This window comes from Agelaius phoeniceus, chromosome 24 (assembly GCF_051311805.1).
Source record: "Agelaius phoeniceus isolate bAgePho1 chromosome 24, bAgePho1.hap1, whole genome shotgun sequence".
NCBI classification, from domain to species: domain Eukaryota; kingdom Metazoa; phylum Chordata; class Aves; order Passeriformes; family Icteridae; genus Agelaius; species Agelaius phoeniceus.
Window position 1 is genome coordinate 7512383 of NC_135288.1, and position 27866 is coordinate 7540248.

The window sequence follows — 27866 nt, forward strand, 5'->3', positions numbered from 1 at the left end:
ATTATTAGAATGTTAATACAGCGCTACTAATCAACACATCAAAATACACATGGTAAATATGAGTTTGAAACTGGGTGCACTGGGAGGGGGACGGAGGCTGTGGAGCCTGAGGATCCCAGTGGTGAGGTGTGCCAGGGGCTCCTCCTGAGCAGCACCTTTGCTCTCAGGTGTTGCACAAGAGGCCCTTGGGCAATCCCTCAGGCTGCCTTCTCACATGGGTCTGTGTTTCCAGGAGCTGAGGAATGCTGGATGAGCCCCGAGCTTGTGCAGCCCAGGCTGCTGACACAGAGGCCCCTGGACAGGTGAGCATTGGTGCCTCTCTCCTTGGTGTCCCAGTGAATTCTCTTTCTGCCCAGCCTGTGTGCCCCCTGTGCAGTGCACTGAGCACTCCAACAGTTTAAACAGGTTTGTAACCTTAATTATTCAGCATTTGGAAATGCTTTATTGTCCCACTGTCTTGCCTGAATGGTGGTGTGGGAGACCTGGGAGCTCACTGAGATAAATACAGATTACAGACGAGCCAGCCGTGTTTATCTTGTTAATATTGGTAATTTTTAGAGGCTCTAGCCAAGGGCTGGGGGTAAGGGACAGGACAACTGTTGATTTATGAGCTTCTTCTCCCTTGAAAGCTTTTCCTTCAGTACTGCTGCAGCTGCTCCCCTGACTCTGTGTTTGTCCCCAGACCCTGACCCCGTGTGAGTGAGGAGAGAGGAGGATTCACGACCTGCCCCAGCTCCCTGGTGCCAGCTGTGAGTGTTTCTTTGGCAGTGTCTTAGCTGGTTGTTGTGAGCAATGGTCAAGGAAGCAATCAGCAAGTATACTGCCCTAGAAGTGCTGCACATTGTTGGGCTTGGGCAGGAGTGCCAGGGGATGCCACTGCCACGGAGGAGAGGAGGAGCAGGAAACCGCAGGTTTTGTTCTTTCTTTGTCCTTCCCCAATGCCTCTGGAGGGCTCTGCTGCACCTTCCCTGAGCAGAGCTCTCCTTTTGCTGCCCCTTTCCCTGAGCAGAGCTCTCCTTTTCCTGCCCCTTTCCCTGAGCAGAGCTCTCCTTTTCCTGCCCCTTTCCCTGTTCAGAGCTCTCCCTTTGCTGCACCTTTCCCTGTTCAGAGCTCTCCTTTTCCTGCCCCTTTCCCTGTTCAGAGCTCTCCTTTTGCTGCCCCTTTCCCTGTTCAGAGCTGTCCTTTTCCTGCCCCTTTCCCTGTTCAGAGCTCTCCTTTTCCTGCACTTTTCCCTGTTCAGAGCTGTCCTTTTCCTGCCCCTTTCCCTGTTCAGAGCTCTCCTTTTCCTGCCCCTTTCCCTGTTCAGAGCTCTCCTTTTCCTGCCCCTTTCCCTGTGCAGAGCTCTCCTTTTGCTGCCCCTTTCCCTGTGCAGAGCTCTCCTTTTCCTGCCCCTTTCCCCATTCAGAGCTCTCCTTTTGCTGCCTCTTTCCCTGTTCAGATCTCTCCTTTTCCTGCACTTTTCCCTGTTCAGAGCTGTCCTTTTGCTGCCCCTTTCCCTGTTCAGATCTCTCCTTTTCCTGCACCTTTCCCTGTTCAGAGCTGTCCTTTTCCTGCCCCTTTCCCTGTGCAGAGCTCTCCTTTTCCTGCCCCTTTCCCTGTGCAGAGCTCTCCTTTTCCTGCCCCTTTCCCTGTTCAGAGCTCTCCCTTTGCTGCCCTGCCCTTTTTCTGTTCCAAATCCCTTGCATTAAACACCTGGAGTGGTGCATCATGACCTTTCTCCAGCCTTTGGCTCTCATTCTCAGCTTCTCTGTCTCACCTGTGCTGAAACCACACCTGTGGGCAGCCCTGTCCCTTGCACAGGGGCTTGGATTGGCACTAAAAGCTACACCCCAAAATTCCTAACATTTGGCCTATTTTATGACTACTGAATAGAAGAGGTGCAATCCATACCTCGCTGTTATAGATAATGAGAATGTTGGAGAAATATCACTGAAAACTGCACAAAGATCAGTGCAGGGGCACCTCTTTGCATTCTGTGTGAGTGCCCTTTCCTTTGCATTCTGTATAAAAGCCCTTTCCAGTGCCCCCTCCCAAAGTGCCACCCCTCCCTCCATGCTGGAGGGTCTCATGGTCAGGTCCTAAATGTACCTTTTGCTGTTTGTTGGTGGCATGCTCTGTCTCATTATGGAATGTACAATATTAATATCTTTATTTTTCTCCACACAGCTGCAGCATGAAGGAATATCCCATATTAATCCCCTAATTTAAATTTGAAATTAATAACTATCACAGCACTTGGAGCATCCTTTAATCCATTGATTGCTGCTGGCTTGGTTCCAGCAGTGTCACTAATCACATTCTGCCTGCAAAAAAAAAAAAAATTCTCCTTGCTGGCGCCTTTTCTTCTGAGGGCTGCTGGCTGGAATCCTTGAGCCACCTCTGCAGCCTGAGACACTTTCTGGTGCTGATGGGATTGTTTGGAATGCCTGAGCATCTCTGCTTGCTGGGGCAGTGCTCTGTGTGTGGGGTGCAAACTCTCTGTTCTGGGGTCCTTCTGGGGAAGGGAATGACTCAGTCCCGACCCAGCAGCTTCTCCCAGGGTCCTGTTTGTTCCTCCATCCCCACCCTGGGCCTGCCAGCAGCTGCAGGTTTGTGACTCCAGGAGCTGCCTCTGGTGTTGGTCGGGTTAAAGGGCATTTCCAGAGGGCTGGGAGTAAATTAAAGTAGCTTTAATTCAACTTTTTTTTTCCAGTTAGTGTATCCAGAGGATGTGGAATAAACCAAAAGGAGCTGTAATTCCCTCATTTTCAGCTACTGTGATGACATGAGGGTGCCCTGGGTGGCACTGCCCCCCGGTTTTGGTGTGTGTGACACCTCTGGCTCCTGGAGGAGAGCGGGAGCTGTTGGAATTCGGGGTGGATGGAATGGCTGCTCCCCTTTACCTGCCTGCCTGCCTTGCTGCTCCTTTCTCTAGGGACACACACACACAGGGAATGTGTTTCCTTGGGGTTTTTTTACTTCAGTCTTCTGAATCTCCTCGAAGAGATGGTTCTGAAGGCTCTGAGTGATCATCCTGGAGTTTCTGAGCAGCCCCTGGTGTCGTATCCAAACCTGTCAGTATTGGTGTCTATCCAAAATGGAAAAGAAGGGGTTAATCAAGTCAAGGATTGGGTCCTTAATCTGTGCAAGAAATGTAGATTTTTATTTTTGTTTTTTGTCACATGCTGGAAAAAGCCCCAAAGGACAAGCGTGAGGGTTTTCTCTCTCTCAGGAGCCTTCTCTGAAGAGCTCCCCTGGCTTTCCTTGCAGCCCATGCACTGACCCTGAGCATCAGGTGCTGACTTAGGAAAATGCTCCCATTCTCCTGGAGATGCAGAGCCCAGGTGCTGGTAAAATTCTTGGCTGTTTTTTTTTGGGTTTTTTTTCCCCTGAATTGTTCCAACTCTGAGGTCAGGTCTGTGTTTCAGGTTTGTTCCCCCCTGGCTGGGTCTCACCCAAACCCTGCATGGGCACAGCTGGGCTGTGCTGAGGGTCGGGGGGAGATGGATTTGTGGGGATGGATTTGTGGGGATGGATTTATGGAGATGGATTTATAGAAAATTCCCTGTGCCAGGGAGGGTTTGCAGGATGGATTCCTCTGGGAAGGGTGGGACCTGTGTGTCTGTGGTGCTCTGAGGCTGAGCCCTGAGGAGCTGGGCAGTGTGGGGAGGAATCGTTCTGGCTCCCTTGGCTGGGACCAGCTGGGGCGTGTTTGAGGCACTGCAGGGTTCTGGTTGTTGCAGGGCTCGGCTGCTTTTTAACCTTTTTTCCATGGGTTCAGTGGAACTGGGCTGGAGATGGGGCAGCAATCCCTGGGCCAGCAGTGACCTCTGCTGGGGCTGGGCTGCCTGGGGATGCTGCGCTGGGAGCAGACGGTGTTTGTTCGTTTGTTCGTTTGTTTGTTTCTTTGTTTGTTCCTCCCTCTGTGGTGAAAGCTCAGGGAGAGCCCAGGCTCTCCTCCCTGGCCAGCCCTGAGCTGGGCTTTGAGCATTTCAGGGGAGTGAAACAGAGCCAGAGCAGAACTTCTGCTCGTGTGCCTTTCCCATGGGGTGTCTCCATCTCTGATCACAGTGTCTCCCTGCTGTGGCACCACATCCAGGGCAGCAGCAGGCCTGTGGAGGCTCTGTCTGTGACGTGCAGAGCTGCTGTGGGCTCTCAGCTCCTAATCTTCACTAAAAAGCCCCCAGGCATATGACCAGGTTCCCAGTTAATGGAGAACTCTGCCTCAGCCCAGCTTCCTACCCAGCTGCAAAGGCAAAGTAAAAACTTGCTTAAAAAAAATAAATTAAAAGGTTATATCAGTACATTCTGTCTCACAGAGGAGGTAAATTTATGTAGTTACAGCTCACCCAGTGCTTTATAAGATGCAGAGTGCAGCCTGTGTGTCAGAAAGCTCTTTTAGTAGCTGGTGGGGTGAATTCCAGTCATTAAAAAAGATTTTCTGTGTCTTTTCACCAAATACCATGTTGCTTCATCTCCCTATGCTGTAAAAAGCAAATGAAGGTGAAATTCTGAAAGCAGAATTTTCATTGTGTGCATTGCTGTGTGACAAACCACTTCCTTAGATTTTTGTTCCTGAGCTGCAGACAATGCTGCCTTTGAGCTGAGATGTGTCTTTGGGCACTTCCCAGATATTCCTGTTCCCTGGGCAGCTGCAGATTCCTTGGGGCTGGGGGAGGAATTAAAGGGAGGATTTGCTCAGGCAGAGGCAGCTGCTCCCCTGCCCTGCAGAGAGGAGGGGACAGCATCAGGTGCAGAAGTGCCACAGAGATGCTGCTGAGAGAATGGGAGGTGATGGGGATCTTTAGTGAGAATTCTTTGCATTTTGTCGCTCAGTTTTGAAGCACAAACTCTGAGTGTGGCCTGCTGCTGAGTGGTGACTTCTGTGTGCAAACTTCCCATACTCCTATTTGAGAAAACAGGGAGAGACTTGGCAGAAAATCCTCTGCCTGTCCCATTTCTGATTGTTAAGGCAAAGATCCATTCCTCTGGGTTTTAGTGCAACAATTTGTGATGACCTGACAAGCCTTTTTTAAAGAATATTTTAGAAAATCTGAATCACAGCCACAAGTCAGTGGAAATGCAAGTTCTGGATTTATCTTGCTTCTCTATCTGGCAAGACTTAATTAAGCTGTGTTGTGGAGCCTCATCCATCACCCAGAATAAAAGCAGCACTCTCCAGGCAGGGTGTTTGCTGATGTGGTTTGTCTGGATGTCTGTGGTAGGCTGGGCTTGTGCTATAAAAGTGGGGAAAAGGGAAACCAGGGAACAAGGAGGAAGCCAAGAATGTGTGAGAGCAACAACTGCGAATGCAGCCCTGACAAAGCTTTGTGGGTTTTTTTTTGTTTTTTTTTTTTTTTTTTTTTTTTTTTGAGGGGTCAGATGGTAGCTAAAGAAAGCCTGCAATAGTGATAAAGTTAAAAAAGCTGTTGGTGTCAGATTGTGTGCAGGGCAAATGCAGCTTCCTTTTTCCATAAAGAACATGCAGGGGGCATCACGCTCCGAAATAAATTCCTCAAAGAGTAAAGGCTGCTTGACTGAAGTTTAACCGAGTGGTAATTGAGGTACGTTGGAAGAAGATCTTGTTTCCAAAGGCAGCAGTTTGTGTACAAGTCAGTGAATAAATCCCGGTGGCTCTGGCTCAGCAGGAGCAGAGCTGGGCGCTGTCCTTGGGCAGGAGGCGTCCGTAGCAAAGGAAGGGGACAGCAGCAGCCCAGGGCTTTGTTCCTTGTGCTCCCGGCGGCCGGGGAGGGAGTTTTGATCGAAAGGAAAAGAAAAGGAAAAAAAAAAAACCCCAAAAAAAAGGGTTTTCTGTGCTGCGGGGCGGTGGTGGGTGCGCCCCGTGCGCCCGGCGGGAGCGGCTCCCGGTCCCGGTCGTTGTTCCCATCCCGGTCCTTGTCCCGATCCTTGTCCCAGTCCTTGTCCCGTTCTCGGTCCTTGTTCCGGTCCTTGTCCCGATCCCGCTCCCGGTCCCCGTCCCGATCCCTGTCCCGTTCTCGGTCCTTGTCCCGGTCCCGATCCTTGTCCCGATCCCTGTCCTGGTCCTTGTCCCGGTCCCGGTCCCTGCGGGGATTCCCTCGGCACCGGAGGGGCCGGGCCGCTCTCACATGACGGCGGGGGCGGGCCGGGCCCCGCCGCTCCCGGGGCTCTCCTGCGGCTGCCGCGCTGCCTTCCCGGCCGGTGCCGGCTCCGGGAGAGCGCTCCGGTCACTGCGGACACAGCGCTGCCTTTCCGGCCGGTACCGGCTCCGGGAGAGCGCTCCGGTCACTGCGGACACAGCGCTGCCTTCCCGGCCGGTGCCGGCTCCGGGAGAGCGCTCCGGTCACCGCGGACACAGCGCTGCCTTCCCGGCCGGTGCCGGCTCCGCTCACCGCGGACACAGCGCTGCGGCCGGGCCGGACCGGACCGGACACTCCGGCAGAGCGCGCCCGACCCGCGGGGCTGCTGAACCCCCGCTGTCCCCTCGCTCCGTCCCGCTGTCCCCTCGCTCCCTTCGCGGTGCCCTCGCCCCATCCCGCTGTCCCCCCGCTCCTCTTCTTTGTCCCCCGCTGTCCCCCCGCTCCTCTCCTCTGTCCCCCGCTGTCCCTCCCTCCATCCCTCTGTCCCTTTGCTCCCTTCGCGGTGCCCTCGCTCCTCTCCGCTGTCCCCTCGCTCCTCCCCTCTGTCCCCGCACTGTCCCCTCTGTCCCCGCACTGTCCCCCCGCTGTCTCCCCGTTCTGTCCCCGCACTGTCCCCACGCTCTCCCCGTTCTGTCCCCGTTCCGTCCCGGCCATGCCGTCCCCGCTGCCGCCCACGCCGGTGCTGCTGGCGGAGCGGGTGCCGGTGCTGCTGTCGTGCGCGCTGTCCTGCGCGGGCTCGGCGCTCCTGCTCTGCTCCCAGGCGCTCTGGCCGGAGCTGCGGACGCGCCCGCGGCAGCTGCTGCTGCACCTGAGCCTGGCCGACCTGCTGTCCGCCCTCTCCTACTTCTACGGCGTGCTCAGGGACTTCCAGGGCACCTCGTGGGACTGCGTCCTGCAGGGAGCCCTGTCCACCTTCGCCAACACCAGCTCCTTCTTCTGGACCATGGCCATCGCCCTCTACCTGTACCTGAGCATCGTCAGGGGCTCCCCCGCCGGCCAGGGCTTGCTCTGGGGCTTCCACGCTGTCAGGTGGGTGCTGTGTGCTGTGCTAGGACCCCCAGGCATCCCCAGCCTGCAATGGGTGTCCCTTGAGTTCTCTGCGCTTTCCCTCTGCTCCTCTTCCCCTCAGATTCCTTTTGAACAGGGATTTTGGTGTCTTTAAACTGACCAACCCTGCTTGTTCCCCCTTTCCCTTCCCAAGTGAGCAGTTGGAGACGTGGAAAAGTTGAAGTTTTTTTGTTCAAGGTCACTTAGAAAAATCTCTGGCGAGTTCCAATGACTGGAAATCCTGGCTTTGCTTTCCCTGCAGTCTGCTCTATGTTGTAGAAACGATATAACAAACCTTGTGTCTGTGATACCTGCCCGCTGCTGCCCAAGCTTCTGTGTTTGGGATCTGTTTCCACAGGTCCCCCACTCCCCTGTCAGCCTGGCGTGTGGATCCTCCCCCTCTGCCCAGGCAGGCTGCTGTAATCCCACACTCACAGGAAAACGCTCCTCACAAGTGATGAAACTGCTAGGGAAGCGCTCTGGAGGTTGTTTTGGCATGTTTGATTGAAAGCAAGACAAACCAGTCCACAGTGTGGCTTTATGTCTCAGTTTCTGCTATTTAGGGCGCTGATTTTCCACATCATGTTTAGTAAAAGCTTTCATTATGCAATTGGAGCTTGTGGAATCATGTGCTACGTCCACGCTGAGCAAAACAGTGATCCCTTAGTCCCCTGTGCTGCCAAGCTTCTGCAATAAATTATAAGAGCAGTGATCTGCTTTAAAAGGGAATTTAAAAAAAAAAAAAAAAAGCCCTCAGGACAAGTAGAGAATTTTCTTTGGTTTCTTAGTCAAATATTTGACACCTTTTAGTTTCAAACAGCATCGTTGGGCAGATGGTTGCAGCAGAGCTGAGTCCAGGTGAGGATGGGCAGAGAGGCCTCTTGAGGTGCTGAGTGTGAGCCAGGGGGGAGCTCCAGCCCTGGAATTGCTGCTGGTGAGGGGCTGGGGGGCTGCACAGGGCCCTGGGCACCCCAGGCTGCTGCTGGAGCTGGGGGAAGGTGCACTGCAGCAGAATTTCTGTTTTCCCATCTCCAGCAAAGGAGAGTTGCACTCTGAGCGCTGTGGTGAGGACAGGGTGCTGCTAAAGAGCCACATGTTGCTTAATGGATGTAAAACCCGAGTCTGGCTCCTTCCTGGGCATCCTGGCTCCATCAGGCACATCAAAGAGCTCAGGCAAATCCGGCCTTGTTGTGATTTTCCCGTCTGCTAATTGCCTGCGTGGCTTTTGTCTGTGCTTCAGTTTCTCCGTCTGGTTCAATGCTCCTCAGCCTTGTCAGCCACCAAGTGTGGAGAGAAACAGAGGCACTGAAACAGTGCTGGCTGCAGTCTGTGCCCTGCCTGGAAACTAAAACTCCTGCGAGGGAGATTGCTGTATCCCTGGCACGGAGGGAGAGGTGCTCCGGGGGGGTTTGTTCAGTTTATTTTCAGTTCTTTACAATGAAAATGAAATGCCATCTTCGGTCCTTGCTATTGATCAGCACCATCGGCTCTATTTAAAGGCTGTTGAGCACCTGTGATCAGGTTCTGCTTAGCAAACCCCTCCTGCTCTGTGTTTAAAGGTGTTTCTGCTTTATGATGTGTCTGGAAAGCCAGAGACAACAAGTGGGGACGTGTTCTCTGCCCATCCCCTCGTGACACATCACCCTGCTTTCCTTCCCTGCACTTCAGCAGTTACCTGAGAAATTAAATTCTGGGCACAGTGCTGGGTGATGGAGCTGACTAAACACATGTTGGAAGGGAGAACCTGGAATTTTCCTGAGGGAAGTCAGGATGTCACCGTGGCTCAAACCCGTCAGGCAGGTTTGTGCCACAGGGATTCCTGTGGGAACACATCCACCAATTCCAGGCTGCAGAGCTGCAGCAGCCTCTGCTTTGGTTCTAAACCTGTTGAGCTCAGATGAGCTTTGAAAACAAGGCTGCAGCCAGCTTTGGGAGCCCTTAGGTAGCTGCAGAATGTGAGTTCTGGCAGTGCCAATGGCCAGGCTGCCTCACTGCTGCTGAACTTCCCAGGGTCGGGTATCACCTGCTGGGAAACATCACCTTTGTTGGGAGAGGAGTTCATCCAAACTTGGGCTGAGGAATGGACCAGGCAGAGCCCACCTTGGGGTTGTTTCCTGCTTGGCTTTTGGTGCCAATTGCTGGCAATATTTTGAAGGGTTTTCATTAAATGATCCGGCTGTGCAGATCATTTTAACCATAAATACACTTTAAAAAAATCTATATCATATGCATACTTATATATTAAAATATATGAAATACATACATATATATACACACACATTTATAACCATGCATATATATTCATGTTATATATTAAAATATGTTATATATATATAAAATATTCATGTATATATAAAATATTCTATTCATGTTATATATTAAAATATATGTTTTATATATATATATATAAATACACATTTATAACCATGCATATATATTCATGTTATATATTAAAATATATGTTTTATATATATATTATATACAAATACACATTTATAACCATGCATATCTATTCATGTCCATGGGGTGCCTGGGCTCCTTTCATGCCCTACTGCACTGTTCATCTCACTCCTTCCTGGGCTGCCTCCTGCAGGATTGGACTGGGGCAGTTTTGGAGTTCTGGTTACAAAGTGTGCTCAGAGCTCCTTCCTGGACCTGCCTGGGATGTCCAGGATTTTTCCCTCCTTGCAAATTCCTGTCCCCAGAAGGAGCTGCCTGCCACAGGATGGCTCCTTGGCTAACCTGTGCAGGCAGGTGACAGCAAATCACCTGCTTGGGAGAGCCCCCGGGGGGAAAAGCAGTGCAGCACAAATCAAAATGTGCTCATTGGGCAATCTGACCCCAGAAAAGCAGGGCAAGAGCTGAACGCTGCTGGATGAGAAGCGTCCTCACCTTGCCTTGTTTTGGTGTGGCTGTGCAAAGATCTGCTGGGTTGGAGGGGTTTTTATTCATAGATCACCAGGAGCTGTGTTGGAGGAATAAATGGTGCTGTGTCTGCCTTGCAGGTTGGATTTCCAGCCTTTGTACAGGAAGGAGGAGTCACCTTCCCTTCCCTCCCAGTGTTTGCATCCAGGTGTGCTGTGGAGAAGCCCAGCTACAGAATTGCTCTTTGGGATTTAGGGGGATGTTTCTGCTCTCTGTTATCCCTTTTATTTCAGTGCTCACACACACCTTGGGTGCTGATCTGTCCTGATTCAGTTCCTCCACTCCTAGTTCAGTGAAAGCTCTGACATTTGGGAGCCCTCCTGAATCTGTCACTTTGGAGCTCCTGAGAACAACTGAATCTCCAGTCTCAGTTCTCCTTTCCAGCTGCTGAAATGGAGCTGAACTTCACAGAAACGTCTGATTCCTCTCCAGGTCCTCTCTGATTTCCCTCTCTTGGTAATCCTTTTGCCTGGTGTCAGTGGTAAATGTCCATCTGATCCCCGAGTGCTATTCCAGTGAGGATTAACTTCTGTTCATGCTGCAGTTTTGTTCTTCCTTTCCCCAGTTTTCTCCTGGAGGTTTTTAAGTCCCTTTCTCAGTGCTGAGTTGTTTCCTCCTGTGGCCTCTCTGTGTCTGTGCTCACTGTCCTGCCTTACATCCACACACCATCATTTCACCTGCTTTTATCATCGTTCTTTTGCAGTTTCAGCTCACTGTTGAGATCATTATTTGTAAAATCGTGTAAAATTAGTTTCTCCATTCACTTCCTTTTTCTTGCTGCCTTTGTGCCTTTGCATGGTTTCTTTTAGGAAGTGCCATTTCTCTTGAATTCTTTACCTTAGTGCCCGGTCCTTGCAGCAGTGCTGAGGGTGGAATGTCTTTGCATTTGCAGTTGTTTTCTGAGAAATCCCCAGTTTCACCAAAAGGGCTCCTGAACTGTGTGGAAACTTTCGTGGTGGTGGTGGTGGTGACGTTTGGGATGTTTTTAGAAGTCTGCTCTGATAACAGAGTGGGGAGGGCTTCCTGCAGCACCACTGTCCTTAAATAACAGCCCTGGCTTGGAATAGCCTGTTCTGAGCTGAGCCCTGAGACAAAATGTTCCACACGGGCTGCACAGTTGACTCTAAAGTTTTTTACAGCCTTATATTTGTTTATTTTGTCAGTAGGTGAATCCAGACATTATTTAAGAGTAGGAAATGGGGTATTTTTGAAATCTAATATCATGGGATTATCTCTGGTGCTACAGTTGGGCTGTGGGGTTCCAGATAATCTGCTCGAGGCAGCTGCTCTTTGCCTACCTGGTCTGGAGTCTGATTTTTGGGGGCAAGATCCTCTCCATGCTCCCTGCAGCCGCTCCAGGCTGTCAGAGGAGGGCTGTATGAGAGGAAGCAGTCACGGATTTGTTTTTGTGCACCTGGCAGAGAGGAGGGCAGTGCTGGAAGCCCAGCCTGGGCTGGGGTGGCCCTGGGGCCGCAGGTGACACACTCAGCTGGATGCAGGGCACTGGAATTTCTGTTTGGGCCGGTGGGATTCCTCTGCTCTTCCTCATGGTTTCTTGTGGGCAGCCCAAGCTGCTGAGTGACTTCATTCAAGTGTGTCACCACAGTTATTTTTCTTCTAAATGCTTCCCTGTGTTTGCCCCTGCCATCAAGTGAGAAGCCAAAGTCACAGCTCCAAGTTTTATGGATGTGGCTCCACTTTGCTTTCTCAGCTTTTTGCTGTTACTCCCAGTACTTTTCCCTGCCTCTTCACCCTTCAGAAATCATATTTTTGCTCCCAATATACTGAATATACTCCACTTAAAAGCAAAGCAAACAAACACACCACCGACAGAATGAAGTTGTGGATTTCTTTGAGTGCAGAATTTCACTTTGGAATAGGAAGGTGGGACTTGGCTGCTTGTGCTCTGAAAGCTCAGGATCAGCTGGCTGTGTCCTGCAGGAAAATCACATTTTACAGTGCCCTGGCCCTGTGTAATCCCCCCCTCCCTGTGTCCAGGGGGGAGTGGGGAAGGGCAGGAGGTGGGGATGGGTCCTGCTGCCCTGGGAGGGCCAGGAGTGCAGCAATCCCTGCCCCTCTGCCCTGGGGCTGGGCTCACACTCCCACAGGCTCCCCAGGAGTGCATTTGGATCATTCCCTGCCCAGGACCTGCTGGCACTTCCCTCTCTGCTGCTGGGCTGGGATAAGCACTGGGATCCTGCCTGGGGGACAGTCCCTGTGTGTTCACAGGGGTCTGAGGGGACAGACGAGGGTCTGACTCCATGGTTCAGAAGGCTGATTTATTATTTTATGATATATATGTTATATTAAAACTATACTAAAAGAATAGAAGAAAGGATTTCATCAGAAGGCTGGCTAAGAATAGAAAAAGAAGGAATGATAACAAAGGTTTGTGTCTTGGACAGAGAGTCCGAGACAGCTGGACTGTGATTGGCCATCGATTAGAAACATCCACATGAGCCCAATCCCAGATGCACCTGTTGCATTCCACAGCAGCAGATAACCATTGTTTGCATTTTGTTCCTAAGGCCTCTCAGCTCCTCAGGAGACAGAATCCTAAGGAAAGGATTTTCCATAGAAGGTGTCTGTGGGACAGCGCCCGGCTCTGCCACCGTTTCCTGAGCTGTGGGGGCTCAGCTGGGGAGGTCCCCGGCTCAGCCCCCTCCCTGTGTGTCCCCCCAGCTGGGGTGTCCCCCTGGCCATCACGGTGGCTGCTGTGGCTCTCAGGAAGATCGGCTACGACGCCTCCAACGTCTCCGTGGGCTGGTGCTGGGTCAACCTGGACGCCGAGGATCGGCTGCTGTGGATGCTGCTGGCAGGAAAGCTCTGGGAGATCCTGGCCTATGTCACCCTGCCCGTGCTCTACCTCCTCATCAGGAAGCACATTAGCAGGGCTGTGAGTATTTGCTGGGTGGTTCTGTCCCCCCACACTCTGCACGTCTCGCTCTTTGTTCAGGCAGGAGGGGATTCACAGCATCAAAATGTCCCTGGGAGCAGCAGTGCCCTGATCCAGCAGCACCATCACACAGGGACTCGGCACGAGCAGAATGCAAAAGCCCTTTGAAAACGAGCAGGGGTTGTGGGATGCTCGTGAGGGAAATGCTACAGTAAGAATTGAAACAGAATGTGAAGGACGAATTCAGCTTTAATCAGTTTTCTGCAGTTCCACTTGTACCAAGGTTGGAATTCTCAATCCCCAGTCCTTTTAGTGTCTCCAGTGAGAGTTTGTGTTTGTGAATGTTATTTTGTGCTGCAGCTCAAAGCTGCATTTGGGAGTCCAGGCACTGGATGGCTCTGGGCTCCATACAGGAGATTCCCTGTCCTGGCAGGGTTTGGAATTCAGAGTTCAGTTGTTCTGTTCCTTGAGTACACACAGAATCCAGGCATCTAGAGCAGCATTTGCATAGCACACAAATCCAGATCAGAGTGGCAGAGGGAGCTGCACCCAGAGATTCTTTTTCTCTCAGCTGGGTTAGGGGGAAAAGCCCCATGTGTGGGTAGGTGTCCTTCTGGAAATTCTGCCTCTGCTTGGGGTGCAGCTGTGGTGGTGGTGGTGGGGATGAGCCCAGCCCTGGTTAGGGCAGGATCCTGCAGACGATTTGGAAGAATGAGGTGATTTTCAGCAGCCCTGAGAGGGAAGGGAAGGGAAGGGAAGGGAAGGGAAGGGAAGGGAAGGGAAGGGAAGGGAAGGGAAGCAGAGCTGGGGAGGGTTTGCTGGTGCCTGTCAGCATCACCTGGCGTGCAGCAGGCAGGACACAGTGTCCCAGCCTGGGCACAGATAGCAGCGTGACCTGCTGGAAACCTGAGCCGGCTCCTGCCTCTGCCAGGACTGCTGGGCACGCTGCTGTCCCTGAGCAGGGCTGGGGACAGGGCTGGGGACAGGGCTGGGCACGCTGCTGTCCCTCCCCAGGGCTGGGAGCAGGGCTGGGGGTGGCTGGCCCCGTTGTCACCTCGGGATCAGAGCAGCACAGGGAGCTGTCCCTGCGTGCCTTCAGCAGCAATGTCACTGTCCCCAAGGGCAGAGAGTGGCTGCTGCTCTGCACTGCAGCCCTGCTCCCCTCCTGAGGGTTCCTTGGCTCTGGGCAGGGGCCCTGGGGCTGTGCCACGCCTGCAGGCTCCTGCTCACCCCTGTCCTGTCCCTGTCCCCGTCCCTGTCCCTGCAGCACGCTGCCCTCTCCGAGTACCGCCCCATCCTGCCCGCAGCCCCTGCCCTGCGGCCCCGCACCAGCGTGGCGGACAAGAAGCTGATCCTCATCCCCCTCATCTTCATCTTCCTCCGCATCTGGAGCACGGTGCGCTTCGTGCTGACCCTGTGCGACTCCCCAGCCGTGCAGAACCCCGTCCTGGTCGTGCTGCACGTGAGTGTTCGCTGGGAATGCATCCCCGGGCCGGGGCAGGGCAGGGCGGGTGGCACCGGGCGTTGCAGGAGCAGCTGCTGCCCCCAGGTGATGCCCGGGCAGCAGCAGCAGCGCTGCAGCAGAGGCAGCAATGCAGCAGGAGCTGCTCCAGCAGCATCTAGTGGCTGCGGAGGAAAGCTGCACTGGCAGGGATGGACAGCGGGAATGTTGGCTTGGCTGTGCTGTCTGTCCTCCAGCAGGGCTCAGCCTATGCCTGCCCTACGCCGGTGCCAGCACACAACAGCCCCCGGGCTGCCTTTGGGTGCTTTTTGGGAAAAAAAAACCCCTCATTTTTCTGAATTGCTTGTCCTCAGAGCCTGCCCTACACCGGTACCAGCACACAGCAGCCCCTGCTCTGCTTTTGGGTGCTTTTTGGGAAAAAAACCCTCATTTTTCTGAATTGCTTGTCCTCAAAGCCTGCCCTACACCGGTGCCAGCACACAGCAGCCTGTGCTCTGCTTTTGGGTACTTTTTGGGAAAAACCCCTCATTTCTCTGAGTCCCTTGTGCCCAGAGGCGGTGGCCGTGCCCCTGTGGCGTGGTGTGAGCTGTTCTCTGGGGCTGCCCCGGTGATTGCTGCGCTGCCCTCGCAGGGGATCGGGAACACCTTCCAAGGAGGAGCCAACTGCATCCTGTTCGTGCTGTGCACCCGGGCCGTGCGGGGCCGCCTGCTGGCCCTGCTCTGCTGCAGCCCCTCTGCAGGGCTGCCCTGGCCTGGCCAGGGCCCCCCCAGCTCCTGGCAGCACCCCCAGACCCACCGGGATGGGGACAAGGACAAGGACCTGGACGTGCCGAAGCCGCTGCTGCCCAGCACCTGAGCTGGCCCTGGCTGCTGCTGATTCCTCCTCCATGGTAATTCCAGTGTGAGCTTTTCCTTCTCCCATGGTAATTCCAGTGTGAGCTTTTCCTCCTCCCATGGTAATTCCAGTGTGAGCTTTTCCTCCTCCCGTGATAATTCCAGTGTGAGCTTTTCCTCCTCCCTGTCCTGTCCCTGTCCCTGCAGGTGCCGAGTGCTGGCACAGCCCTGCAGTGACTCTCACTGTCCCTGTTCTGTCCCTGTTCTGTCCCTGCCCTGTCCCTGTCCCTGCAGGTGCCCTGCAGTGACTCTCACTGTCCTGTCCCTGTCCCTGCAGGTGCAGGGTGCTGGCACGGCCCTGCAGTGACTGTCACTGTTCCGTCCCTGTCCCTGCAGTGACTGTCCCTGTTCCTGGGGTGGCTCTCACTGTCCCTGTTCTGTCCCTGTCCCTGTCCCTGTCCCTGCAGGTGCCAGCTGCTGTGACAGCCCCACAGAGGGAGCTGCAGCCCGGGGAAAGCGGCGCTGGAGAGGCTGAGCCCCGGGCAGGTCCCGGAGCTGCTGGGCTGTGTCGGGATGCCCTGGAACGCGCTGCGCTCCTGTTTGTCTCCCCTCCTTCCCTCCGGGAAGCTGAACCCTTGGTCGGGGTCTGTCGTTTGCTGCCTGCCCAGGCTGATGCGGTGAGTTCTGAGGTGGACAAACCCCAGCCAGGAGGCTCCAGGAGCTGCTGGAAGGACTGTCCTGGGCATGGCCCTCGGTGGAGCTGAGAGCCCCGGGAGCTCCAGCCTGGCTCTGCTCCGCACTTGGACTGGGACAGGACAATGTTCACTTTGTGCTGCTGCTGGATGGTGCCTCTGGATGCTGATCCCTCCTCTCTGGTGTTTAGGGGCTGTCACCATTGGGTTCTTTGGGTTCATTGGGGTTTTTGGGGCTCTCCCGGGGGAATCAGAGCCCTGCAGGTGCCCCAGGGATTGGGGATGTGCCCCAGGCTCCAGCAGGGCAGTGCCTGGCCCAGAGCTCAGCTCCTGGGCTTTGTCTGCGCCTTGGGACTGCTGGATCACACTGGGCAGGGGCTGGGGCTGTGTGTGCCATTTGCAGATAATGTTTTACCTCATTCACAGCTCTTCGCTTGTGTTTTTTAAGTATTTTCTCCGAGTTTTACAAAATAAAGGTCGGTTTCTTTACCAGGACACTGCCCAGCGTTGCATTTGTGCAGCACAACCAGGATCTGCTCTGGTTCTGGTTCCAGAGCCCAGCTCTGCTGCTGTTCCTTGCAGAGCCCTCCTGGATCCAGCCCTTTCCTCTTGCTGGGCACCAAATCTCCCTCTCCCTGTTGGACTGGAACCCATTTGGACAGCTGGTAAAGCAGGGTCTGTGCATGACTTGTTCTCAGGCAGATCATGAATTTCTGAAATCCTTGTTTCGCCTAAGGTTGTAGCTCAGGGGCCCAGGATATTGAATTATCCCTGCCTGAGCATGCAATTCCTTCCCAAAATGCAGGTGAGGAGGTGTCACTGGTGGATGTTTTCTGTGGGGTGTCTCCTCAGGGTGGGCATTGCAATGAGCTCCCTGCAGCAGGGCTGGCTGCCAGCTCCCGCCCAAACACCACATCTTAGAGCCCACCACTGCCCTTCTCCAGCACATTTACTGTCCTGCACACCAAGTTTCTCCTCTTAATCGTTTTTTTTTTCCCCCAAAGATATCAGGGTTTCATAGGACCCAGCCTCGAGCATGGATCATTAGGTGAGGGTAAATAAATCATTATGTGAGGGTAAATAAATCGTTAGGTGAGGGTAAATAAATCCCTGCACACCAGGAGCTGGGTGAGGGCAGGGGAGTCATGCAGTGCAGTGAACATCTCCAGGCACAGAGGCTCTGGGGTGGGGAGCAGATGTGAAACCTTGGGATGTGCTGCAGCTGAGATGGAAAACGTGCTTGTAAATGCCTGTAAAATCAGCTCCTTGCTCGTTCCTGGCCCTGTCCTTTGCCAAGTCCAACGGGATCCCAGCTGCTGGAGATGCCACAGCCCTGCAGCTGCTTTGAAAACCCAAGGAGCTGATTTACTGTCCTGTCTCCCTTCACCAACCTCCTCCAGGATCATCCCCGTGCCAATTACAACCACAGAGATGTTGCTGCCACACTCCTGCTGTGTTCAGAAAGTATTCCAACTGTTCTGCTGCCATAAGGAAATATTTACTCTGATGAAGGGGTTCTGATGACAAACATATGTGATCTCTTTGATTCCTGCATGTTTCAAGATTGTTTCTTCAAGTTCAGGAACAGAGTTTAAAGACCATGATAGAGAATTCTCCTTCCCTGTATTTACTGAGTATCAGAGCAGCTGCCAAGAGCTCCCAGGGGGTGATGCTGCCTTTGAAGGACTGGAAATTTGCCCTCTTTGCAGTTTCCCCAACTCTGGGGCAGAATTTTCCCTCCTGGCTGAAGATCTGTGAAGGTGAGGACAGCAGGAGCTGCTGAGTGAGCTGTGGGCTGGGACACAGGAGCTTGATCCCCACCTGGGAACAGCAACTTCGGGCTCTTCACTGAAAAGAAATGCGAGAAAAGGGAAAATGCAGTGAGAGTGGGGACTGAAGTCGTCCAGCCTGAGAGCAGCAGGGCTCTGCTCCTCTCCCTGCCCGGGGCACGCTGCTGCCACGAGGAGCAGGGGATGCTGAGGCCAGCCCGGAGCTGTGCAGGGCACGTGGAACCCAGGAGGTGTTGCTCAAGAGATGCCTTTTCTGAGCTGGCCAATAAAAACAGAGAGAGCAGTAAAACAGCAGGTTTTGTTCTGGTTTATCCTGTGGCTGGGGATGCCTGTGAACGTTTCTCTGATAAACTCTGGAGTTGTAGTGGATGATTAACCGGGCTCTGGGCTCTGAAGCCGTCCCACAACAGAGGAGAGCCAGCAGCACGGGGGCAGCTCCTGCCTGGAGGGGAGAGGAGCTGCAGGGCTCTGGAGGACACAGCCACAGGCCCAGCTCTGGAGGATGAGCCCCGGGGGCTGCGGGGCTGCCTGAGCCAGCTGGGCCCTGCAAGGTAGGACAGGGAGCAGCACTTTGGGGCAGATCTGAGCACTTTGTCACTTTGCAGGGGCTTTGCGGGGTTCAACTGCAGTGCCGTGGCTCAGGACAGGCCCCCTGTGCTCCCTGATGCCACAATTGATGGGCAGCACCTCTGGCTGTGCCCCCACAGCTGCCCAGGAGCTGCAGCTCCATGGACTCTGCTTGTCCCATATGCCTGGATATGGGGGGAAATTGGCTCATGGTACCAGCTCTGGGGAAAGTCTGAGCCTGTTTGCCCCTCTCATTGGCACCACCTCTGTCTGAGGCAGCATCTGGTGGAAGAAATCTGTCACTGGTGACAGAGCTGGGAGAAAATGGAATTGCAGCCAAGGGAGAGTCAGGCAGGGGAAGGGGATGATCAACCACAGCCTTACCCTGGCTGACAGAGCCTGGCAGTGCTTGGGAGAGTCACAGGAGGGGTTTCTCTGTGCAGGGCAGTCCTGTGCCCCCTGGGAGAAGCTGTGCCCAGCGTCTGTGACCCACAGAGCAGCATGAAAGGAGGGAAGCAGGACAGCTCCGAGGGCACCCGGGGTGCCAGGGGGGTGAGTATGGTACCTGCCTGCCTCCAGGGACACACAGGGCAGGCCCTGGGCACCTGGGGGGACCTGTGAAGAGAGGAAAGGATGATCTTTTGGGCTGAGAGGTTGCTGCTCTTGAGCCAGTTTGTGTCTGTCTGTCTGCAGCAGTGTTGCACTGAGCGATTGTCTGCAGCTCTCCCACCCCATAACTTCTCTGGGACTTTTCCTCCTGTGGGAATTTTCCCTTCTGTGGGACTTTCCCCTTCTGTGTGTGAGTTTTCTTTCCTATTTTCCAATCAGTTTTAGGCTGCAGGTGCTTCTGGACGGGGCTGCCTTTCCCAGCAGTGTCTGGGGAGTCTTGCACAAAGCCCTGCTGGGGAATGCCAGAGGTTTTCTTGGAAGTGCTGGATGTCAATAATTTACACCAGTGGCTCTGGTGAGCTCCTGGGGTTCGGTTAATGACAGCAAGGCAGCTGCTTTTCTTCACCAATGAGAGAATGTCAGCAGCCTCCTCCCAGAAAAGGACCTGGAAGCCTGAGCTTCCTTCCAGGCTGAGACAGATTTGAATTTTGATCTCCTGCAACACCTTAAACTCTGCAGGTCCCTGGAGCTGAGCTGCCAGGGATGCTGAGGAACAGAAAGAAGCAGCAGCAGCTCTTTGGACAAATGTTCAATTAGGGAAGTGACAGAGAACTCGTGTGGGACCTGGGCTGAGTGCTGGGACAAAAAACCCTCGCAGCCATTAAGGCCATTAAGGCTGGTGAGGGTGGCAGCAAACGAGATTAAAATGAAAAATGCCTTTATTGATGTAGCAGCAGTGAAACGCATTAGTGAGCTATAAAACCCAGCCAAACAAAACCCCAACAGCCCAGCTCTGTCAACACAGCCCGGGGGCTGAACTGCAGCTAAACTGCTGGGAAAAGAGAATTGCTCTGGTTGTTTGTGAGCCTGGGGAATGTGTGCCCACAACGGCGCTGATCCTGCTCCAGATGGCAATTCCCCCCCTCTGTCCCAGTGCAAAGTGCAGCTCCTGTCCCCCTCAGCCAAGCCCTGGGTGCTGAGTTCTGATTGGCTTCATTGGCAAGCAGTGAGATCCATAAATAGCTCTATCCCAAAATGCAAGGGAAGAAAAAACGAACAGGAAAGGGATTTGGTCGCTTAATGCAAAAATCACTTCTTTTTAAAGCTTTCCTGTGCCAATATCCTGTGTTATTGCACTGCCCAATTTGCACATTGGGAAAGAGTAATTGCATACAACCTTTTTCCCTGCAGGGTGGTGTTTTAAGAATGGTAACTTGAAAAAAAAATTAATCATCTAAATGATTCATCAATACCAGCAAAGCAGAGTGAATTGCTCTAATGACTGTGGGCATACCAAGCAGAACAAAATGAGTTGTAATGGAAACAACCCATTGGGCTTTCAGATGCAGGAAAACGAAGGGGAAAACACAGAAAGCAAGACTTTGTGTATTTCTTTGTTTTTACTGAATGTTATTAATGCCTAAGAGCCAGACCCGCTCCCAAGGTGGTGTTGATGGTATTTTTCTCTCCCTCTGCAGAAAATGACCCTTCCCCTGGCCCTGGTGGCTCTGATTTCTGCCTTTGGCTCTTCCTTCCAGTACGGCTACAACGTGTCTGTGATCAACTCCCCTGCCCCGGTGAGTGGGGTGAGGGCAGAGCCACGCAGGGCTGGGGTTATGGCAATTAAATTCATTATTTCTGGGCGTTTCTGGGGGGGCTTGTCCTCTCTCTGTGCCTGGGACACAGCTCTGGGAACCAGGCACATCCTGAAGGGCAGGACAGCCTGCAGGAACACAGGCTCTTCATCTTCCTCCTCCCCAGGCTCTCCATCCTCCTCCTCCCCAGGCTTCTCCATCCTCCTCCTCCCCAGGCTCTTCATCTTCCTCCTCCTCCTCCCCCGGCTCCTCCATCCTTGTTCACCCCAGGCTTCTCCATCCTTGTTCACCCCAGGCTTCTCCATCCTCCTCCTCCTCCCCAGGCTTTTCATCCTCCTCCTCCTCCTCCTCCCCAGGCTCCTCCATCCTTGTTCACCCCAGGCTTCTCCATCCTTGTTCACCCCAGGTTTCTCCATCCTCCTCCTCCCCAGGCTCCTCCATCCCTCCCTGCATTCATTTCCCAGCCCAGCCATCCCATTTTTGCTCAGGACAGTTGTTTTATGGCCGAGTTTTATGGCAGAGCTTTATGGCTCTGAGCTGTTGTTATCTAACCCTTGCAGCACAGGAATTGTGCCCCTGTGCCAAATCTGCTTTTTGCTTCCTTCCAGTACATGCAGGACTTCTACAACAGAACCTACCTGGAGAGGACAGGGGTGCCCATGGACAGGGGCTTCCAGACCCTGCTCTGGTCTCTCACTGTGTCCATGTTCCCTCTGGGTGGCCTCTTTGGGTCCCTGCTGGTGTGGCCCATGGTCAATAACTGTGGCAGGTGGGTGAGAGCCCTGCCCTCCTTTGGGAGCAGATAACATTGAGCTCGTGGGGACCCCACCTTGCCCAGCCCTTCAGCTGCCTGGAATTCCCTCCCACACCTTGGGGCTGAAGCAGGTGGGATGAGGGAGGGCAGCTGGGCCCAGCCCCAGGGGTTGTGTCCCCAGTGGGAAGGGATTTATGGGGTTCTGGTATGGGCTGGGCACTGAGCCACTGGGGAAAGAAAGTCCTGGGGTCTCAGATCAGGCCCAGGTTCTGCTGCTCAGGTTTCCTGAGAAACTTCACTTTGTTCTGGGAGCCTTCATTGCCTGCAGGGAAAATGTGGCAATTGGCATTTCCTCCTTGATCAGTGTTTGGCATGATGATTAATTTGAGTTTTGGACAGAGGGGATCTTTCTGCAACTTAGCAAAGCCCAGCTGAATCTCCTGTTCTGCTTTTCCTTTGCAGAAAGGGCACTTTGCTGATAAACAACCTCTTTTCCATCGCTGCTGCAATCCTCATGGGAACCTCAGAGCTGGCAAAAACCTTTGAAGTAATCATCCTTTCCCGTGTTCTCATGGGAATATTTGCTGGTAAGTGGATGGTAAAGGGAGAGCAATAAATATTTCCTTGGCTGTGTAAAGGTGCTTTATTCTCCCAGCAGGTGCTCTCACACTTTGGAATCTGCACGACAAGGCTGTGCTTTAGCCTGGTGCAGAACTACTGAAGATCTTTGGGAGATAATGGCCCTGGGACTGGGATTGAAGCTGCAGGGAGGGGATGTGTGTCTGTAAATGCAGCAATAAACATCTGCTGGGCACTGCAGCTCAAAGCCTCAGAGGATCATCTGTTTTCCCAGACAACTTGAAGCAGATAGTCTGCTTCTCTCCTTTTTAACATAACCAGAATAATCCATCAAAAGCATTGCCAGATCCAATAATCCAGTCCTGGAACTGACTGTTCTTCCTGCAGCAGAAATGTTAAAAGGGAGAGCAAAGGGCTCAGAGCCACTGGATCTCTGCAGAGGGAGAGGAAGCCAAGGATATCTGTGTGTTCCTGCTGTGAGTGGCTGTGTTGGAGCTCAGGAACAGAACAGAACCATGCTGGGTACCCCGAGCTCAGCCAGGGCTGTAAGGGTCCTAAGAGCATTTAGGCTCAATTAATTGGCTTTGGGCTGGTGAGACTGGCACACCCCATGGTTTGTTAATGAGCTGGGCTAGCTTGTAAAAACAAATTTCCTGCCTTAGCTGGCCAATTGCTGCATGTACACATCATGTTGCTTTCCTGAGCCAGTTTCTTGTTTTCCATTTTTTGTAACCCAATGGTTTTACCTTGGCTTTTGACTCCCTTAAACCTGGCAGCTGCCCTCAGCACTGGAGCTTGGGATAAATGCTAAGGGTCTTGTTAAATGTGATCCCTCCCTGCAGTTATTTATAACCCAAGCAAATCCAGCCTGGCTGCCCTGGCTCGTCCTTCTCAGGCTGGCCTGGCCTGAACTGGGGCTGCTGTGCCTGGGGAGGAGCTGGGAGGATGCAGGGCTGGCACCCCCTGGCACTGGTGGCTCTGGGTTCTGTGCCTTTTAGGCCTTTCAGCTTTCAAATACCAGCCTGGCCACCTTTGGCTCCTGAAGCCCGGGGGCTCTAGAAATGTCAGATAAAGAGGTGCCTGTGGTCATTTGATTCCAGGAGCTTGGGAGCTGCCAGGATTGACAGCACAGGAGCTGGCAGCTCGCTGGGGTCACTGTGGGCAGCCCTAGAATGTTCCTAAAAATAGCCTGTGTCCCTGCTGCCCTTATTAGAGCATAAATACCCATTCCAGCAAGCCACCTGCAAGATATCACAGGCCAGCAAAGCCCCCAGCACAGCCTCACCAAGCAGGGAAGTTCTAAAAGCCAACACAAAGTCATTTCCTTCCACTTTCACATCAGCACGTTTGGATCCTGATTTCTCTTCTTGGTTTAGAGGAAGCAAAAAGTTCCTCTCTTGTATTTGGGGTTAGTTTCCAAACCTGGAGCAGCACAGTTTTTCTTTGTGTGTCTTGTGCTGTTCCTGGCAGAGCCTGCTGGGGAAAGCTGCATTCAGGGGGATGAACACTCAAACCAAGACACCCCCAAATCTCTGCTGGCTCTGCAGGCAAGGCAGGCTCCAGCTAATCCTGGCAGACTCCAAAGGTGCTTTGCTGCCCAGAGCTGATAACCCAGACACTCAAGGCAGAAGGGTTTGGGTGTGAAGTTTCTGTGCACCCTGTGGCTCATCAGGAATCTCTTTTGTTGCCCATGGGCAATCAGCAGCTTGCTGAAGGCTGAGCTCCACGTCTAACACGGCTCTCTTAACTTCTAGGGCTGGCTTCCAATGTGGTTCCCATGTTCCTTGGAGAAATGTCCCCCAAAAACCTGAGAGGAGCTGTTGGGGTGGTGCCACAGCTCTTCATCACCATCGGCATCCTCGCAGCTCAGATCCTGGGGCTCCACAGCATCCTTGGGAATGCTGAAGGTAAAGCTGTGGCCCAGGGCCTGCCCAGGGCTGCCCAGGGGGAGGATTTCCCTCAGCTGACCCAGTGCTGTGACCTTGCTGCAGGGTGGCCTGTGCTGCTGGGGCTCACTGGGATCCCGTCCCTGCTGCAGCTCCTGACACTGCCCTTCTTCCCCGAGAGCCCCAGGCACCTGCTCATCCAAAAGGGCACCGAGGAGCAGGCACGGCGAGGTACGGCCCCATCCTGCCCCTCTGCCACGGCAGGGAGCTGGGAGGGGGTGGCTCTGGCTGTGGGACAGGCTGGCAGCAGCTCGAGGGTGGGAAATTCTCCACGCTGTGCTCCTGAACTCTCAGGGCACTGCTCCTTTCCCTGGGGGTGTGGATGCCCCGGTGCCCACCACGGCTGCCAGGGCCACCCCTGCTCTGTGCTGCTCTGCAGCAGGAGCAGCTCTGCAGTCCTGGGGCTCCCAGCTCCCTGTGCTCTCCCCACCAGCTCTGCAGAGGCTGAGGGGCCGGCAGGACGTGGACAATGAGATTCAGGAGATGTACCAGGAGAACCTCTCAGAGAAGGAGGAGGGGCAGTTCTCTGTGCTCAGCCTCTTCACCTTCAGGGGCCTCAGGTGGCAGCTCATCTCCATCATCGTCATGATGGCAGGGCAGCAGCTCTCGGGGGTCAACGGGGTGAGTGGGGCAGGCTGGGGGCACAAACAGGGGCTGGGGGCACAAACAGGGGCTGGGGGGCACAAACAGGGGCTGGAACCTCAGAGGGGCTGGGGGCACAAACAGGGGCTGGGGGCACAAACAGGGGCTGGAACCTCAGAGGGGCTGGGGGCACAAACAGGGGCTGGGGCACAAACAAGGGCTGGAATCTCAGAGGGGTCCTGGGGGCACAAGCAGGGGCTGGAACCTCAGAGGGGCTGGGGCACAAACAGGGGCTGGGGGCACAAACAGGGGCTGGAACCTCAGAGGGGCTGGGGCAGTGCTGGCACAGGGCACACACCTGGGGGTGCCCCCTCACCCAGGACATGCCCAGTGTCACACAGGGCTGGGTCAGGCCTGGCCAGTTCCAAATCCAAGGTGCAGGGTCAGTGCCCTGTTAATGATCCCTGGAGTGTTTCTAGAGCAAAGTGCTTGTGCCCAGATCCCAGCCAGTGTCTCCAGAGATGGGCAGATTCCATCCTGGCGCTTCTGTGCACCAGTGCCAGGGTTTAAAGCAGCCCAGGGGAGATCCCCATGGGCCATGGAGTAACTGGGCTGTGGTTCTGCTGCAGGTTTTCTATTATGCAGACAGGATCTTCGAGTCAGCAGGGGTGCACAGCAGCAGCATCCAGTATGTCACTGTGTCAATAGGTGCCATCAACGTGGTCATGACTCTGCTGGCTGTAAGTTTGTGCTGGGGCTCTCTGAGCTCTCCCCTGGCCCTGTTTAAATTAGGTTGTGCTGGTGGAATCCTGCAGTCGCAGAATGGTTTGGGTTGGAAGGGACCTTAGAGGTCATCTCATCCCACAAACCTTCCACTAGAGTGTTATTTGCACACTCTGGGAGGTGTTTTCCATGACAGATGCCCTGTGGTGCCCCTTGGACAAAAACATCTGCAGCAATTGCTGAGCCCCTGGTGTCTGCCCCTCTCTCCTCTCCTGGCTCTTGCAGGTTTTCATCGTGGAATCCCTGGGGAGGAGGATCCTTCTCCTGGCTGGCTTCGTGCTGTGCTCTGCCTCCTGTGCACTCCTAACTCTGGCCCTCAACCTCCAGGTATGCATGAAAGGCTCAGCTGGTCCCTCCCATGGTTTCTGGACTTTCCAGGCCATTGGAATATTTTGGGGATGCTTGCACACCCTGGGAGGAGGGGACAGCATGAAAGTCTCTGTGCTTGCATGTGTGCCTTAAAGAAAGGCTGTGATGCTGCTTGCCTGGATGCTCCCCAGGATGTTCCCTGTTCCTGCTGCAGCAGGGTCCCTGTGGCAGCAAGGGTCAGAGCCAGGCTGTGCCCTCTGTGCCTGATTGTGGCACTGAGGGGTGACACTGCCCTGGAATGCCCTCAGATCTCGCTGTGAGCAGTGCCCTGGGTGTGCAGGTGAGGTTCAGACACCCCTAACCTGTGCTTCAATCCTCCCAGAGCACGGTGTCCTGGATGTCCTACCTCAGCATAGTCTGTGTCATTGCCTACATCATTGGACATGCCATCGGACCCAGTAAGTGCCCACAGCCTCCCCTGGGAGCTGGGGAAAGCCAGGTCCTGTCTTCATTTTCCAACCAAAACCTTTGTGGAGCTCATCCAAGGAGGCTGAATTTCATCTCTGTGTGGCCATGCCCTGTGCAAGCCATTTAATTGCCCTGTTTTTTCCTTTAAATTGCACTGTGTCCTGGATGTCCTACCTCACCATACCTCAATCCTCGTTTGATTTGCTGATAGCTGAAACCACTGTCTGCCACTGAGATGAGCAGTCTAATCAGGAATTCAGGGGAGGGGGGATTGCCTCTGGGGTTTGCTCAGCTGCAGCTGCCCTGCAGGTCCCATTCCTGCTGTGATGATCACGGAGATGTTCCTGCAGTCCTCCCGGCCCGCGGCGTTCATGGTGGGGGGCTCTGTGCACTGGCTCAGCAACTTCACCGTGGGGCTGCTCTTCCTTTACATGGAGGTAAGAACCCAGCCCAGGGCAGGACTTGGGCCTCTTCACGCCTGTGTTCTTGCAGAGAGGCTCTGAGGAGAGTGAATGCATTTGCTGGTTCCCAAATCCCCTGTGTGGGATGTGTCATGGGCAGGAGACTGATGTTTCTCAGCATTTTCTCATCACACCTGCCTGTTGCACAGGCTTTAAAAGAAAGCAGTTTGATTGCCAGGTCTCATCCTGAGCTCAGGAGCTTGGAAAGCTGGCAAATTCCCCATTTTCCACTGCAGGATGTGCCTTGAAGGGACAATTTTAGGTTCTGCAGTCTGGATGTCCAGTTAAAGTGCCCCCAGCAGCAGTGACCATAAACTGCTGCAGTCCCTGACTTTACCCTGGGCAGAGGCAGCTGCTGATTCTGTTTGAGTTACAGAGCAGGCTCTCAGCCTCCTTTCCCAGAAGTTTCCAATGAAGCCCTGGTGCTGGTTTGAGAAGCCAGAATCTAAAACCTCCCCAGCTTTGAGTGGTTCAGGTTAAAACACGAGCACCTCACTGTGGCAGCATTTCCACAGGCAGGGCAGGCACAGCAGGGCCTGAGCAGGTATTCCCAGCTGGAATGTTCCCTGAGCCCTGCTCTCTCCTGTCACTGCCCTAGGCTGGGCTGGGGCCCTACAGCTTCCTCATCTTCTGTGCCATCTGCATCGCCACCGTGCTTTACATCTTCTTCATCGTTCCTGAGACCAAGAATAAAACCTTCATGGAAATCAACAGGATCATGGCCAAGAGGAACAGAGTGGAGGTTCAGGAAAGCAAAGAGCTTAAAGATTCCTACCCCCTGAGCAGGCAGGAAGAGAAGAAATCGCTCTCCAGCAGTGAGATGTGACCCAGCTGTGTTTGGCCTGACAGGATCTGTTCAGCAGGAAAACAAATCCAGGGATTCCTCCTTTGATGCTGATCTGACAATCACAGAACTGTTAAAGCTGGAAAAGACATTTAACGTCAAATCCAACTGCAAACCTAATGCTGCCAAGTCCTCCTCTTGTTCCAAGCAAAGGAAATGTCCTCAGCCAGCTCAGCCTGTGAGCAAGGAGCTGATGAGTGTCCCTGGTGTGCTGGTGGCACATGCAGGGGACACGAGCCAGCCCTTGGGCTGGGTGTGGGGCAGTCGTGTGCAAGGAGTGTGCAAGCTCCTCTGAGGAACTGTCACTTGTGTGTTTGAGGGCCCAGCAAGGGAAATTCAATTCCATTTGGTATGTCAGTGTGCTGCCCTCTGTTTTGACAAAAGCAGAATTGTCGAGCAGCTCGGCATGGATCTTGTGTAGTAGATGGAGAATCCTTCACATGATTTACTTTAACCTTAGCAAATCAGTTTATATCTACAATATAAATGTGCTCAAGTTTGTGATATATGAGTGTTGAAAAAGGAGCTGTTTCTATGCTCTGTCCCTACATCCACTACAGAAAAGAAGGCAAAGTTGTGCCACAGGCCAAGGCACAGGCATTGCACAGGACCTGTCCTAGGAGCT

At 53.8% G+C, this 27866-nt stretch overlaps 2 protein-coding genes across 2 annotated transcripts; both read left to right on the plus strand.

Annotated features, from left to right (window-relative positions):
* The first annotated feature begins 6749 nt into the window (after positions 1-6749).
* GPR157 (G protein-coupled receptor 157) lies at positions 6750-16443 on the plus strand. The gene is made up of 5 exons (XM_077190325.1): positions 6750-7127; positions 12753-12966; positions 14234-14428; positions 15060-15318; positions 15730-16443. The coding sequence occupies exons 1-4, from the start codon at positions 6751-6753 to the stop codon at positions 15282-15284; spliced, it is 1011 nt and encodes a 336-aa protein (XP_077046440.1). The 5' UTR covers position 6750; the 3' UTR covers positions 15285-15318; positions 15730-16443.
* Positions 16444-16684: 241 nt separating this feature from the next.
* LOC129129790 (solute carrier family 2, facilitated glucose transporter member 5-like) lies at positions 16685-27747 on the plus strand. The gene is made up of 13 exons (XM_054647844.2): positions 16685-18295; positions 18755-18863; positions 20399-20497; positions 21124-21284; positions 21732-21856; positions 23603-23755; positions 23840-23965; positions 24228-24415; positions 25006-25116; positions 25385-25486; positions 25851-25926; positions 26246-26373; positions 26996-27747. Exons 2-13 carry the CDS (start codon positions 18813-18815, stop codon positions 27221-27223), a joined length of 1548 nt encoding a protein of 515 aa, XP_054503819.2. The 5' UTR covers positions 16685-18295; positions 18755-18812; the 3' UTR covers positions 27224-27747.
* Positions 27748-27866: the final 119 nt, after the last annotated feature.